Here is a 13494-nt window from a genome sequence, read left to right on the forward strand (position 1 = left end):
AGTCAACAAGCCATCCTACCAATAAAAAAAACAAAGTTTTAACTAATTTTTGTTTAAAATATTAATTATAATCTTTCTTATAAGAATTTGTTTTAACTTTTATATAATTAAATAAAAATATATTTAAAAAAAATACACTATAGCAACACATGGACCTGCGAACTGAGATTTGCCCATGAACCTTTCACAAAGGAACCATAGGAAATGCCCCCCTGTAGGATTTAAAAAAAAATTAATATGGTAAATTAAAAGATTTGGTTGGTAGAATAATATTATTTAAAGAGTATAATTTTATTTTTCTAAATATTTATTAAATATTTTTATGTCCAAATGTGATATTATAATTATTACTCTTTGTAATAGTAATATAATATAGTAATATTTAAACATGTTATGCTTTTAAAATATGATAATTGTTAATTAATGGACTGGTTGGATACAGTTCTATATCTATATTTGTCAATCATTTCACCCAATATCACAATTTAATGAATTGTTTAGATATATATATATCATTAAAAATAAATATCTTTGCTCAACTTTTAGATTGAAAACTATTTTGATTTTATCTTACACGGATTATATAAATGGCATAACCAGTGCATTTATGAACTAAAAAAAGAACTGATCATAATAGATCATAAATGATGGCTTAAAAGAACTATGATTTTGTATTCAAAATTTTAAAGAAGTTTTGGATGTTGTTTTTCTTAGAATAGCAGTCTCTACCCTAATTGTTGTATTTTTAGATTTTAAAAATCTCATTCCAAGACCTGGTTTTGGCATTATTTATATTTTTATAATTATTTTTTCTGATTTGTTTGATCAATTAACTCTAAATTTAAATAGATATCACAATTATAAATCGCCGCATGAATTAAAATCTTAACCATCATATTTATATTTAATTAAATGTTGCAATTGCCACTTAGCTTTTCAAAGTTTTTTTTAATATTAAAATAATTTATTTTATTTTTAAAAAATTATTTTTTATTTTAATATATTAAAATTATCTAAAAGCATCAAAATATATTAATTTAAAATTAATTTTTTAAAAAAAAAAACAACTTTTAAAATACATTAACAGACACCAGACACAGCCTGTAATCCTTCGACTTCTGAGCCCTCTAATATTTATGCGTGCATATCACCAGCCTTGGGACCGGATAATCCAAATTTTAAACCTAACCTATACGCATTTATTTAGTAAAGCAGTAATTTATAGAGTGTAAGGGAACTCTAAATGTCAACTAGTAAATGCAGACCTAACAGCTCAATTAACCAATATCGACTTTGAGTAAATGCTCAACTGAAGAAAGAACTGGAATTAGTCGCGTATAAAATGCAGAGTCTAGTTTGTCATTCCATACGAGCAAGGTAATAAAGACACATTAAGATAGAAAAAGAAGAATCATAACCATAGTTGTGTGTAAAGGTGGTATTTAGCATTTTTATGATACATTCTGTCTCCAGTATTTCTCATCTCCTCAGTTGTTTATGGTTAAATTTCATATAAAGTGTCCTGCAGGTTGTGCTTGTGTTTCCATGGAAGGAACGGGAAAACATGGAGGTGACCAGCTTTCAATTAATAAGTCAGAACCCGTTCTAATAGAACCTGAAACAAAGACTCATAGTGGGTTTTTTTTCTTATCCAATCTTGATCAAGTGATCACTAATTTCGTGCAAACGGTGTACTTGTACAAGGCAAAGAAAGGGGGAGGCAGTCGGGACACCCTCAGTGACATATTTAAACAATCTATGGCCAAGATTCTGGTGCATTATTACCCTCTCGCAGGGAGATTAAGATTAGGATCTGATGGGAAGCATATTGTCGAGTGTACCAATGAAGGGGTGTTGTTTGTGGAAGCAAGAGCAAATTGTAACATGGATCAAGTTGACGTTCAAGTAATTACTGATGATCATTCTGAAACAACAGGGAAGCTTCTCTATAGATCTCCAGGCCCTGAGAACATACTGGAAATGCCTCTAATGACTGCACAGGTTCATTTTTTTGTTCTTTTTTTTCACATTTTGTCTGTCTGAATTAATGTCGTAGTTAAATACCTGCCAAGTTTTCCCTTACAGGTTACAAGGTTCAAGTGTGGAGGATTTGCTTTGGGAATGTCAATTAGCCACCGCATGGCTGATGGGATATCAGCAATGGATTTTATCAAATCATGGGCTGAAACAGCCAGAGGGATGCCGTTAACCACCAAACCAGTTCTTGATAGATCAATTTTGAGGTCTAGACAACCTCCTAAAATTGATTTTCCTTTCGGCCAGTACGCTCCTGCAGAAACCAGTAGCGTATCAAACATATCAAATCCATTTCAAGGAGAGCAGATTCTGACGAAATGCTTCCTGTTTGATTCCAACAAGCTTGCAATACTGAAGAACATGGCAATGGAGGACGGAACCATCAAAAGCTGCTCAAACTTCACAGCGCTCACAGCTTTTGTGTGGCGTGCTCGCTGCAAGGCACTGCAGATGAATCCTGATCAAACAACTCAACTTCTGTTAATAGTCGACGTTCGATCCAAGCTTAATCCACCACTTCCCAAAGGATACTTTGGCAACGGAATTGTCACAAGCAGTTGCCTAGGCAGGGCAGGAGAATTGATCAAAAACCCACTGTCTTTTGCTGTGGAAGAAGTGCAGAATGGAATAAAAATGGTTAATGAGGAGTATGCCAGGTCATGGATTGATTACATTGAAGTGAAGAGAGCAAAGGACTTTCGTTTACCCTCCCATTTTATAGTTTCTTCATGGACTAGACTTTCAATTGAGTGTGCAGACTTTGGATGGGGAGAGCCAGCACAGTTTGGCTGCGCAAATTTGCCTAAAGATTCAGGTTTTTTCCTACCAGATGCAGATGGAAAAAAGGGCATTAATTTGATTTTGGATTTGCCAGTTACTGCCATGAGCACCTTCCAGGAGCTAATGCTTCTGTAATGTAATCTGATGGAAAATTAATTATAGATTGATTATCCATCATCGGTACTCGATATAATTTCCTCATCCTTTCCTGTTATCGGAAATAAATATTACTTATTGCTATGCTAATAATGGAATCAATCTCCAGATAAAAGTTTTCAATTAAGGGAAGGTGAAAGCGCAGTAATATTCATCAGCCAAGTTTTCATGAGTTCACTCGTTCTATTGAATTAGCAGTAGGGGAAATTGACATTCGGAAACAAGCCAAAGGGAAAAAATAAATAAATAAATAAATACAATAAACATATTGAATTAGATTTTTTTATTTTATTTTAATAAATTCATTCAATAAAAAATACATTAAACAATTGGCAATCATTTTTTTGTGTGTTGAAGTTCTCAATCAACTACCTCTCACTTTAGACCATGTAAATGTAATTTATGTGGTTGTTTATCCAAAACGACTGTTTGTGTGTCTTTCGGGTATTTTTTAGAAGGGATAAAGATATCAATTATCTTTCATTTATTTATTTATTTCTATAATTGGTATTTCAATTTAGTTTTTATTGATTAAATTGCTAATTTATTAATTCAACAACCACATAAACACTTGCAACGATTGTGTATGTTGTAACTTTTTCAAATGGCATTTGAATTTCTACAATTCCCGTGTATTTTATTGTTGCTAGTTTAATCTCCATGTTATGCTGCTAATTAATTTAAAAAATATTTAATTATAAAAAAATATTTAAGTTTAAAATTATTTAATATTGTTATTAAACTTGATCTAGTAAATCAAACTTGAAACTCCTAACTTGAGTCCTTGTAAAGCTCGAATTTTTAAATAAATCATGTGAGTATTGTCTTAACATGACATAATCAACTTAGCAAATTAAAAAAAAAAAGACACGAGATTAGAGGTAATTTGGACAAATGTTAAAAAAAGGGTTTGACTTATAAAAAAAATATTTGAAGCTCACATCGTTTTTTTTAATATCAAGATAATGATGTATTGAATTGATTGCGATTAACCAAGGTTAATTCTCGGGAACTTGGGTTACGGATTCAAATGCGTTCAATATTAAAAATCAATCTAATATTAAAAAAATAAAATTTAAAAAAAACAATAAAAAAATATTCAAACACTCAATGTTGAAGTTTTTTATACAAAAACGCACACAGACATGAGTGGCCAAATATACCAGGGCCTTAAAAAAGCCAACCATCATCACACTCTCCTCATTAAATAGACTCATTGACATCAAATTTGACTTTTTTTATTAACGACATTGTGACAACCAATTATTTTTTCTCTCTTTCATGTATTTTTAATAACTTTCTCTCTCATCTCTCTAGCATAGAAATTGAAAAATGAACAAAATAAATTTTTGATTTGCAATAAAAATTATCTTCAATTAAAGATAAGCCATGTGTTTTCTCCTTATTTTAATTCAGAGCTTAATTTCATATAATCAAACAATTTAAAACAAAAAAAAAAGTTTGAGAATAAAAAAAAATTGAATAGGAGGTTCACTATTCTAGGTGATATTTTTTAAAAATAAATATTGAGATGGTAATATATTAGATCAATATAAGTTAACTTACCAAACCATAATCTAAATAATAAGATTGTGATAACACTTTAAAAAAAATTAGAACAAATTAATCCTATAGAAACCAAACTGAAACATATTATGAAAATCAACTCCAAATAAATCAAATGCTTTAAAAAATAGATAATTCAAGATGGCATTAGCGTCTTTTTTTTTTTAATATTAAGACAAGAACATTTAATCAACCTGGGCTATGCAGCTTAAATAGCAAAACTCGTGACTTATGCCATGAAATTAACTAGTTCAATAACTTTATTTTTAAACAATTATATGATAACAAAAGGAAAAAGAAAAGAAGAAATTAAAAGGATGCAATTGATAGGAAAAAATAGAACAAAGTTTACCCAAAAAAAAAACCTTGAAACAAACAAAAAAGAAAAAAGATAGAAATAAAGTTTGCCGAAAGAATTAACAAAGCCATATTCAAAACTTGGTGGCAAACCTTAGGAACACATATTAGCCACTCCACTAAAAAAATATTTTTTTTATGTCTACCACCACCATTACACTCTCCTTGTTAAATGGATGTCGTTGACATCAAATTCAAATTTTTTTTTTAGAATCATGACAACTAATCATTTTCTTTTTTTTTTTACAGTTTTTCAACAACTTTTTCTCTCATTTTTCTAACATAGAAATTGAAAAATAAACAAAATAAACTTTTGGGTCAAAAGCAAAATTATCATGAATTTAGGGTGAGCCATGTATTTTCTCCTCATTTTAATTTGGAGTTTAATTTCATGTAATCAAAGTGTAAAATGATGCACTTGAAAAGCAAAAAACGTTTAAGGAAACAAAAAAAGAAAACGGGCAAAAGGATAACTATTCTAGGAGATATTTTTAAAATATAAATATTAAAATGATGATAAATTAGATTGATCTGAGTTAGCCTATCAAATCACAATCCGGGTAATAAAATTATGATAATATTTAAAAAAAACAAATTAGAACAAATTAATCATACAGAAATCAAATTAAAACATATTATTAAGATCAACTTCAAATAAATCAAATGCTTTAAAAAAAGATAACTCAAGATGATATCTGGTTTTTTAAATATTGAGATGAGAATATTGAATCAACTCGGATTATGCAAAATTCGTGATTTATGCTATGAAATCAATTAGTTTAATAATTTTATTTTTTAAATTATATGATAATTTAAAAAAGAAGTTAAAAGGATGTAATCAATGAGAAGGAAGATAGAACAAAGGTTACCCCAAAAAAAAACTTGAAACAAGAAAAAAAAGATAAAAGTAAAGTTTGCCAAAAGAATGAACAAATCTAGGTTCGAAACTTGATGGCAAATCTTAGGAACGAGTACGAGCCGCTTAGCCAAGAAAGCATTTCCCTTACGTCAAATTAAGCTCTTTTTAGCATTTCAAAAAAAAATTTAAAAAAAATTAAAATTTTTAATTTTTTTAATATACTATTATAAAAATTATTTAAAAAATATTCATTACTCTCGAGACAACCTGCAATGTTGCACTATTGACTGCCTTCGCACAGCAGGAGAATTAACTGAGAACCCATTACTGTCTTTTGCGGTCGAGAGGGTGCAAAATGCAATTCAAATAGTCAGTGAGGACTTCATCGATTAATGGATTGACGATTTTAAAGCGAATACAGCAACACCTTCTTTAAAGTCCACGTTCTGTATTCCTTTATTAACTATTTAATTCGTTCTATATCATGGATTATAATTTTTTATATAAAAAATACTGGATATACAAGTTATTTTAATATATATTTTTACATACAAAATTTAAAGTATAAATTAAAAAAACTAATGCAAACATCTAATTAAATAAATAATTAATTATTTATGAAAATAAATAAATAAAATCATTAACAACAACTAAACAACTAAAAGAAAAATTGAAAAAATTGAGAGATGAAAGTAAATCGAGATATTCAATTATATAAAATGAAATATTCATTCAATTATATTTACTGAATTTTTTTATTTAAATCAATAAAAAATAATAAAATTAGAAATACAAATAAAATCGATTGAATAAACTCACAACCTAAAAAAATATTACACTAGGGCGAACATATAAGAAATATTATTTAAAAATAAATATTTTTTATTTTTAAAGAATAAATTTTATTTGTATAAAACCAAAAAAATATAGATGAATTAAAATAATATCTTCAAAAATCAAACATAAACAAAACAATTTTAAAAAAAGTTCTATCCAAAAAAGGTATGCATAACCCATGACTTAGTTCATGATACTAGAATAAACCCATAAAAAAATAAAACATAATCACAAAACCAATATTAAAAAAAATTAATGCAGAATGATAAAATTGTAAAAGAAACTGAAAAACAAAAAAAGAAGGAGAAGATATCAAACAATATTAAATTTTGAAACTTATCACTTAGGTTATTAGATTGGAAGTGTTAAAAAAAATGAAGTTGAATTCCCAACAAATCAAACATTAAAAGAGAAAACCAGAAAAAAAAAAATCAATGACATAAAAAAATCTAAGAAAAAAATATTAATTAAAAGAATAAGGGTGAAAATAAAAAAATAATTTGAGAGCAAATAAAAATTTTCAATTGGAGAGTTAAGTTGAATTGAAAAATATCTTTAACAAAAGAAAAAAAATCAAAAAATAGGGATCAAATTGAAAAAAATAAAACAACATAAATTTTAATTAAAAGATGAAATTGAAAGTTAATAAAACTTTAACAAAAACACCAAAGAAATAAATAAATAATCAAAAGAAAAGGACCAAAATGTAAAAAAAGGAAGAGAAATTGTAATTGAAGATTTAAATTGAAAATAAACAAAGCTTTTATAAAAATAATAAAAACAAAATAAAAAATAAAAAAATAAGGACTGAAAATTGAAAAAAGCAAAAACAAAGAACTTTAATTGAAGGATGAAATTGAAAACAAATAAAATTTTAACAAAAGAAACAAGGAAATAAATTAAAATTCAAAAGAATAAAGACCCAAATAAAAAAAAAAAACATATGAGAAATTGTAATTGAAGGACTAAATTGAAATAAACAAAACTTTTATAAAAAAAATAAGAATGAAATAATAAATCAAAAGAATGAGAATTAAAATTCAGAAAACAAAAAGAATAATCGTGCATTTACCAATCAGAAAAGAGAAATGAAGAAAAAAAACAATCGTCGATGACTATTTGACCATCATATACCATCACATGCCATATTATAAAGAAAAAGACATGGCGACACTTCTAAAAACACGACGGAAGGTCATGTTTAGGCATGTTTATCTTAGGATAAAAAAATATTTTTATTATTTAAAAGCCAAGTGGTGCCGCATACGCTGTCCAAGTGGTGCGAACACCAAAAACTCATTAGCGCTTGATGAACATGTGACAGTAGCTTTTCTAAATAAACAATTAAAAAGTATGCGTGAAAAATGCCAAAACACCCATGAGATTGGTAATTAAAAAAAAAAACAGTGTGAAAATACAAAAGTATCCCCAAATACAAATCTTTTTTTTCTTTTTTTTTTTAAGGTTAATAATGTATTTTAACTATATAAGAAGAAGGAAAAAAACCCTTAGCCAACAAACCAATTTTTTTATCTTAGGATAAAGTATTTTTATTATTTAAAAGCTTTTGAAAAGTTAAAAAAAAATCCTTAATAAACAACTCCAAATTTTACTGGGTTTGAGAGTGGAAGCATGTTTTTATTTTATAAAAAATTAAAAAAACTAAAATACCCCCAACAATTTTTTAATGGTTAACAAGCCAGTAGAAAAAGACCACAGCACCCTACTCTCATAGCTTCTTCTTTTTTCCACCCAATGATAAAAATCTAATTTTATTATAAACTATATCTGTTGTTGCAATAAAAAACCAATTCAATATATATTTTAGATAAATAGACATGACTTTCGATTGAGAATGTAGAATTCGGACGGGGAGAAGCAATATAGTTCGTACAGGCTGCCTTGTGTCTTCCTGACGGAAACGAGAAAGATGGAATCAAATTGGTTTTGGGAATGCCGGTAATGGAGAGCTAAACTGAGTGAAATTAGGGCTTATCCACGAATTCTACCAAAAGAGCCTCTCTGCAATGCCATGAAGGTCTTCCAAGGGCTCGACGCAAGTTGCCAGAGTGAGTTCATCATCAATTTATGAGATGAAATCCTGAACATTTCCTACATCCACTACGTTATTTCTACAAATTTCCTTCGCATTCATGAGAACTTCAAATTTGTCATTCATAGTTGACGTACGAATAACAGTATAGGAGGGGACTATAAAATTTCTGCAGTTCTATTCGATCATCATGAGAAACGAATTAAGCTTTTAGCACAAGAGTATCCTTCAAGCAGTTTATCTGCAGCATAGAGAGTAATGTTCCGGAAAAAAGACTGGAACCCCGCCCCGAATGCAAGGTCTGGCGTCGAATTTCTTTCCCCTTCCTGTTCAGCTCTGCAATCTGTGCATCAGGCAAAGACAGCTTCAGACCATCTTTCAACTCAATTGGATATTTTACAGTCACGTAGATTGATAAAAGCTTATGACCTGAATTTTAATCGTTCTGTTACTCAAAATGCTCTCCTTTCATTGTCGATGAATTCAAAGAGGCTCACCTGTTACTTTAGCATACCATGTATTTAAAAGAAAAAACTTCCAGAGGCTCAGTAAACCTGCCATGAGCATGCAAAATCATCAAATAGAGCTCTTGGCTACTCATGAGTCATCACCGCTGAGATCTCCCCATCGAACATTGTATTTCGCAGCAAGATAATGTGCTCCAACTGGACCCCTGCTGCCATGGGGGTACAGCTCTGGAACTATTTTCTTCTGTTCCAGCTCCTTCAACACTGGTGTGAATAGTGCCCAAGCAGCATCAAGCTCATCACTTCTGATAAACAACCTTCTCTCTCCTGCTATGGCATCTAAAAGTAGCCTCTCATATGCATCTGGTATTTCTCTTGGATACCTTCGAATTGAAACATAAGCCTTAATAATCTCACTGATAAGGTATTCTAAGATGTCACTTTCAATTATTTTCTTGATCTTAACATGTTTTTATTTTTAATCACATTTGTAAGTGGTTGAGTTTTGGTACTATTTCTAATCAAGAAACTCAAACAATGTACCTTGCACTGTAAAGCAAATTAAGATCACTGCGATCTAATCTCATTCCAAGACCAGGAACTTTGTTGTTTATCTTCAGATATATAGCTTCATCAGGTTGTACACGTAGCACTAGCTCGTTTGTAGCCTTATCTAAATCAGTTCCAAAGTTCCGCTTGTACAAGTTACCTGGGACATGTCTGAACTGCACTCGGACCTCTGCTCTGGAATGTCATAGGACATATTGTTAGAATATTTGGAGGGAGAGAGAGAGAGAGAGAGGGGACAAGTGGTGAGGGCAAGAATATTTTTACTACCGCCTGGTATGAAGAGCTTTGCCTGCTTTCATCAGAAAAGGAACTCCATCCCATCTGGCGTTATTGATGAAAAGGGCTGCAGCTGCAAATGTTGGAGTACGGCTATCTTTCGGCACAGTTGGATCATCTGTGTAAGCAGGGTACGATCTATCACTCTTGCTGTGGCCCTTATATTGGCCAACAATTACATCTTCAAGTTGCAGTGGTTTCATTGACCTTAAAACTTTTACCTGAACAAGGCCATGGTTATTCAGTTAGTAGATCACAATCAACTCGTAATAATTCCACAAGAATGATATCTCAACTGTGAGTACCTTCTCATTCCTAACGTCCTCAGCATCTAAGCTAACAGGCGTTTCCATGGCAAATAGTGCTAGTATTTGCAGAAGATGATTTTGCATTATGTCTCGTATGATGCCATAGTTATCAAAATAGCTGATCACAAGAAAGAATATAGTTAAGAAAAATTCCATTCTTGAAAGAACAATATTAAAAAAGATAGTGCAATCATGATCGCATTAGGTAGCATATGTCTCTCACCCTCCACGACCTTCTGTACCAAAATCTTCAGAAAATATCAATTGCACGTTGCGGATGTAGTCCCTTGACCATAAGGGCTCAAAAACAAGATTTGAGAAACGAAGCACTGACAGATTCTCAACAAGCTCCTTTCCCAAGTAATGATCAATCCTGCCAAACTTAAAACATAAGCAGACTTATCTCTCCAATATTATGGATATTTCTATTTCAAAAGCAATTAATGAACCTGAATATTTGATCTTCAGTTAGATACTGCTTCAAACATCTGGTTAACTCGCCAGAGGACTCTGAGTCACGGCCAAATGGCTTCTCAACAATGACCCTTGTCCACCCATTCAATGAAGAAGCTCTAAGGCTGGCACTTCTTACCACATCCACAAATATGTTTGGAGGGATTGACAAGTAAAACAGCCTATTTGATACTTTTCCAGCCTGAAAAGAGCATTTCATTTTTCAAAAAATAGGTACTTAATAATCAACTATCTAACATGCCAAACATAATGTTAAATCAACAGTCGTGCCCACTGTTATTATATATATATATATAATGAAAATTCAACAAAGAACAAGTCTGTCAACTATTCAATTCCAAGGGGTTCCCATCAAATCAGAAATAATACTAATTAGGATCCTTAAATTGTATTGGAGACTTCTATCCTAATTCCAGCCAATTTAAAAGTCCATGCAACAATCATCCTGCTTTAGTTTGAGCGGACATGAAACTTCAGGTAATTGTTATCCTACTAGTAGGTTGAAATGAAGTCGATTTTCATTTCTTGTTCCACAACTGTACATATGCAACACCATCTCAATTAGCAGCTCGAAGTTCTTGAGATATGATGGGTTCCCAGTGTGAGGGTTGTAATGAGAATTGGACACCTTCTTGTAATTGTCATATGGTGCAGCAGGATTTTAAATACATGATATTGAGATCAAATCACCAACCAGAATAACTAAATAGACTACGTAATATTTTGTGCAGAATTTTGTACTAGTAAATATATGATGATTCTGCAGTCAAATGTCTCAATCCCCATTGCTGGTCATTCAATATAGTATAAAAGCTTATGACTTCATTCTGAATCCCCTAATTGAATCCTATCGCTGGTGTAATGGCCAGAAACACTTTCTGTGCGTAATGCAACAGGTGATATGAAACATACAAGACACTATCAATTAAGATCCCGCAAAAAAAGGCAAATAACCTCTTTCTCTTTCAGCTTGCTGTCCAATTCTGAGAAATCTCCCTCTGAGTCATACTGACCCGCATGGTAAAAGCATCTTTTCAAGAACTGATCCATTTTGTCTTCACAATTTTCCCTGCAAATGCTCCTAGGTGTTAACATTTAAATCGAAAAGAAATAGAAAAGTAAGGTCTGGCAAGGTAGAAAACCTCTGGTCAATTCTGCATGTCAATGTTCTGCTTATCGTATTCCTAAGCTCCTCATCAGTCAGTTTTGTACGAGCATAACCAAATACTGTAAAGTTCTTCATAAGAAAAATTAAGTGAAAGATAGATTAGAAATTGCCGAACACCATTCTGCCGTTGGAAAAAAACAAAAAAAAGAGAGAGTTCTAATCTGGAAAAAAAAAAAAAAGTTCCGTCAAAAGCAAAACGTGAAACCTAATAACGAAATGAAAATAGAACCTCGGGAAGCCAATCTTCATAAAAAAGAGCAAAAAGTGCAGGAAAAATCTTCTTCTTTGCAAGGTCCCCTGAAGCTCCAACAACAGTAATGCTGAGAGTAGACTCTTCTTTCTCTGCTTCTGAGATTGGAATGGAAGGCTTCTCTTTTCCTTGAGACTTGTCATGTTCTTTGGCTGTAAGACTTCCATCTAAACCTATTCCAAAATCTCTCCTAAGCATCAGAATGAATGACTGAACACAGAACAGAAGGGAAATGTAGACGTTTGAGGTATAATCAACATGCACAACTTTTTGGAAGGTCATAACTATATGACCTCTTAGCTACAATAAGATAGGAACCATATACTTTGCAATGCGCATGATTAGATTAGGTTAATCAAGTTTCTCAATGTCAAAAGCTCCTTAATTTTTTCATGTTGACAGTAAACTAGTTACTTTAGACAATGTGTAGTTTATTTTGACCCTAGCTTTTCACAATCAGTCTTTTCAAACACTTGCACATAAGAAGTTCTTCGCGCACAGTCGAAAGAAATTCTTCAGACAAGCTCATAACTCCTAAAACTAGCAAGATCATTAAAGTCAGTCATAGCTAAAAACTACTCTCATTTCAAAGTGAATTTATGGTGCGAAATAGCATCCTAACTCTTGCTACTTCAAACAAAATGCAACTAACAAGCAAACAATGAGATAGGAGAATCAAAGACAGCTACATTAAGCAGTAGGGATCAAGAACTGACCATCCTGCAAGGAGACAGCATTCAGAGGATGCCCATTTGAGGATTTGATATGGAAATGCTTTCTACCTTGGATTCTTGAATGAATCTGAGTTACCCAGGAGGATTTTCTTGGTACAGTAACAGCAAATCTACTAAACAATACTGTTGTCTCATTCTTGAAACAAGAGGATGGTAAGAAGTTTGTTGAAGAAGATGAACAAGGACTAAAATGTGTTGCCATTCAAGTTTTGATTGGGTCCTTCAAGCAAAATGAAGTTTAGCTTAAGCAAACAATAATGGGAATTATATTTGGTGTCCGTCTGAGTATATCCATTTTTTCTTTTGCTTATAAATCATCTCTTGGGTTGTTGAAGAGACCACGAGTTGCAACTACTTTTTGATTCGTTGATCCTGGATATGAGGTCCAGGATTTTCTTTTCCTTTCTTTAATTATCTCCTTCGACGACGTATGTTTCTAAATTAATAATTATTGGGCAAACTTTAAAAATGATCTCGAGCTATATCGGTAGTTTCAATTTTATCCTCAAAGATTTTCTTATACCAAATTTACACTAAATTATCTCAATTAAGAACTTCCATCAATTTAAAGCTTTTCATCCAAAATGTACTCTCTCTTTTTT

General features: G+C 31.2%; 2 protein-coding genes across 4 annotated transcripts; one reads left to right on the forward strand and one right to left on the reverse strand.

Moving 5' to 3' along the window:
• Positions 1-1377: 1377 nt before the first annotated feature.
• LOC105115107 (omega-hydroxypalmitate O-feruloyl transferase-like) lies at positions 1378-3097 on the forward strand. Of its 2 annotated transcripts, none has more exons than XM_011011898.1 (3): positions 1378-1435; positions 1519-2001; positions 2086-3097. In XM_011011898.1, the coding sequence occupies exons 2-3, from the start codon at positions 1546-1548 to the stop codon at positions 2950-2952; spliced, it is 1323 nt and encodes a 440-aa protein (XP_011010200.1). In that variant the 5' UTR covers positions 1378-1435; positions 1519-1545; the 3' UTR covers positions 2953-3097. The 2 variants fall into 2 exon arrangements, with proteins under 2 accessions (XP_011010200.1, XP_011010199.1); XM_011011897.1 differs by having other exon boundaries at positions 1380-1435; positions 1529-2001.
• A 5626-nt stretch (positions 3098-8723) lies between these two features.
• Positions 8724-13285, reverse strand: LOC105115108 (glucose-6-phosphate 1-dehydrogenase, chloroplastic). 2 transcript variants are annotated; one of them, XR_840271.1, is made up of 11 exons: positions 12875-13285; positions 12138-12331; positions 11883-11977; positions 11695-11809; positions 10716-10921; positions 10490-10639; positions 10264-10384; positions 9950-10179; positions 9656-9856; positions 9075-9495; positions 8724-8988 (listed from the first exon to the last, which is right to left on the reverse strand). XR_840271.1 is itself a non-coding variant. In XM_011011899.1 (10 exons), the coding sequence occupies exons 1-10, from the start codon at positions 13092-13094 to the stop codon at positions 9243-9245; spliced, it is 1785 nt and encodes a 594-aa protein (XP_011010201.1). In that variant the 5' UTR covers positions 13095-13285; the 3' UTR covers positions 8724-9242. The 2 variants fall into 2 exon arrangements, 1 of the variants encoding a protein (XP_011010201.1); XM_011011899.1 differs by having other exon boundaries at positions 8724-9495.
• Between the last annotated feature and the right edge of the window lie 209 nt (positions 13286-13494).

This window comes from Populus euphratica, unplaced genomic scaffold (assembly GCF_000495115.2).
Source record: "Populus euphratica unplaced genomic scaffold, PopEup_1.0 scaffold641.1, whole genome shotgun sequence".
In the NCBI taxonomy this organism is placed as follows: domain Eukaryota; kingdom Viridiplantae; phylum Streptophyta; class Magnoliopsida; order Malpighiales; family Salicaceae; genus Populus; species Populus euphratica.

Excerpts from the sequence above, each read along its gene's own strand:
- LOC105115108 (XM_011011899.1), bottom strand. The coding sequence starts at position 13,094 with ATGGCAACACATTTTAGTCCTTGTTCATCTTCTTCAACAAACTTCTTA. Across the intron at positions 10,180-10,263 it reads AGGACGTTAGGAATGAGAAG|GTAAAAGTTTTAAGGTCAAT; the intron begins GTACTCACAGTT and ends GGCCTTGTTCAG. Across the intron at positions 9,496-9,655 it reads AATTTGCTTTACAGTGCAAG|GTATCCAAGAGAAATACCAG; the intron begins GTACATTGTTTG and ends TTCAATTCGAAG.
- LOC105115107 (XM_011011898.1), top strand. The coding sequence starts at position 1,546 with ATGGAAGGAACGGGAAAACATGGAGGTGACCAGCTTTCAATTAATAAG. Across the intron at positions 2,002-2,085 it reads TGCCTCTAATGACTGCACAG|GTTACAAGGTTCAAGTGTGG; the intron begins GTTCATTTTTTT and ends TTTCCCTTACAG.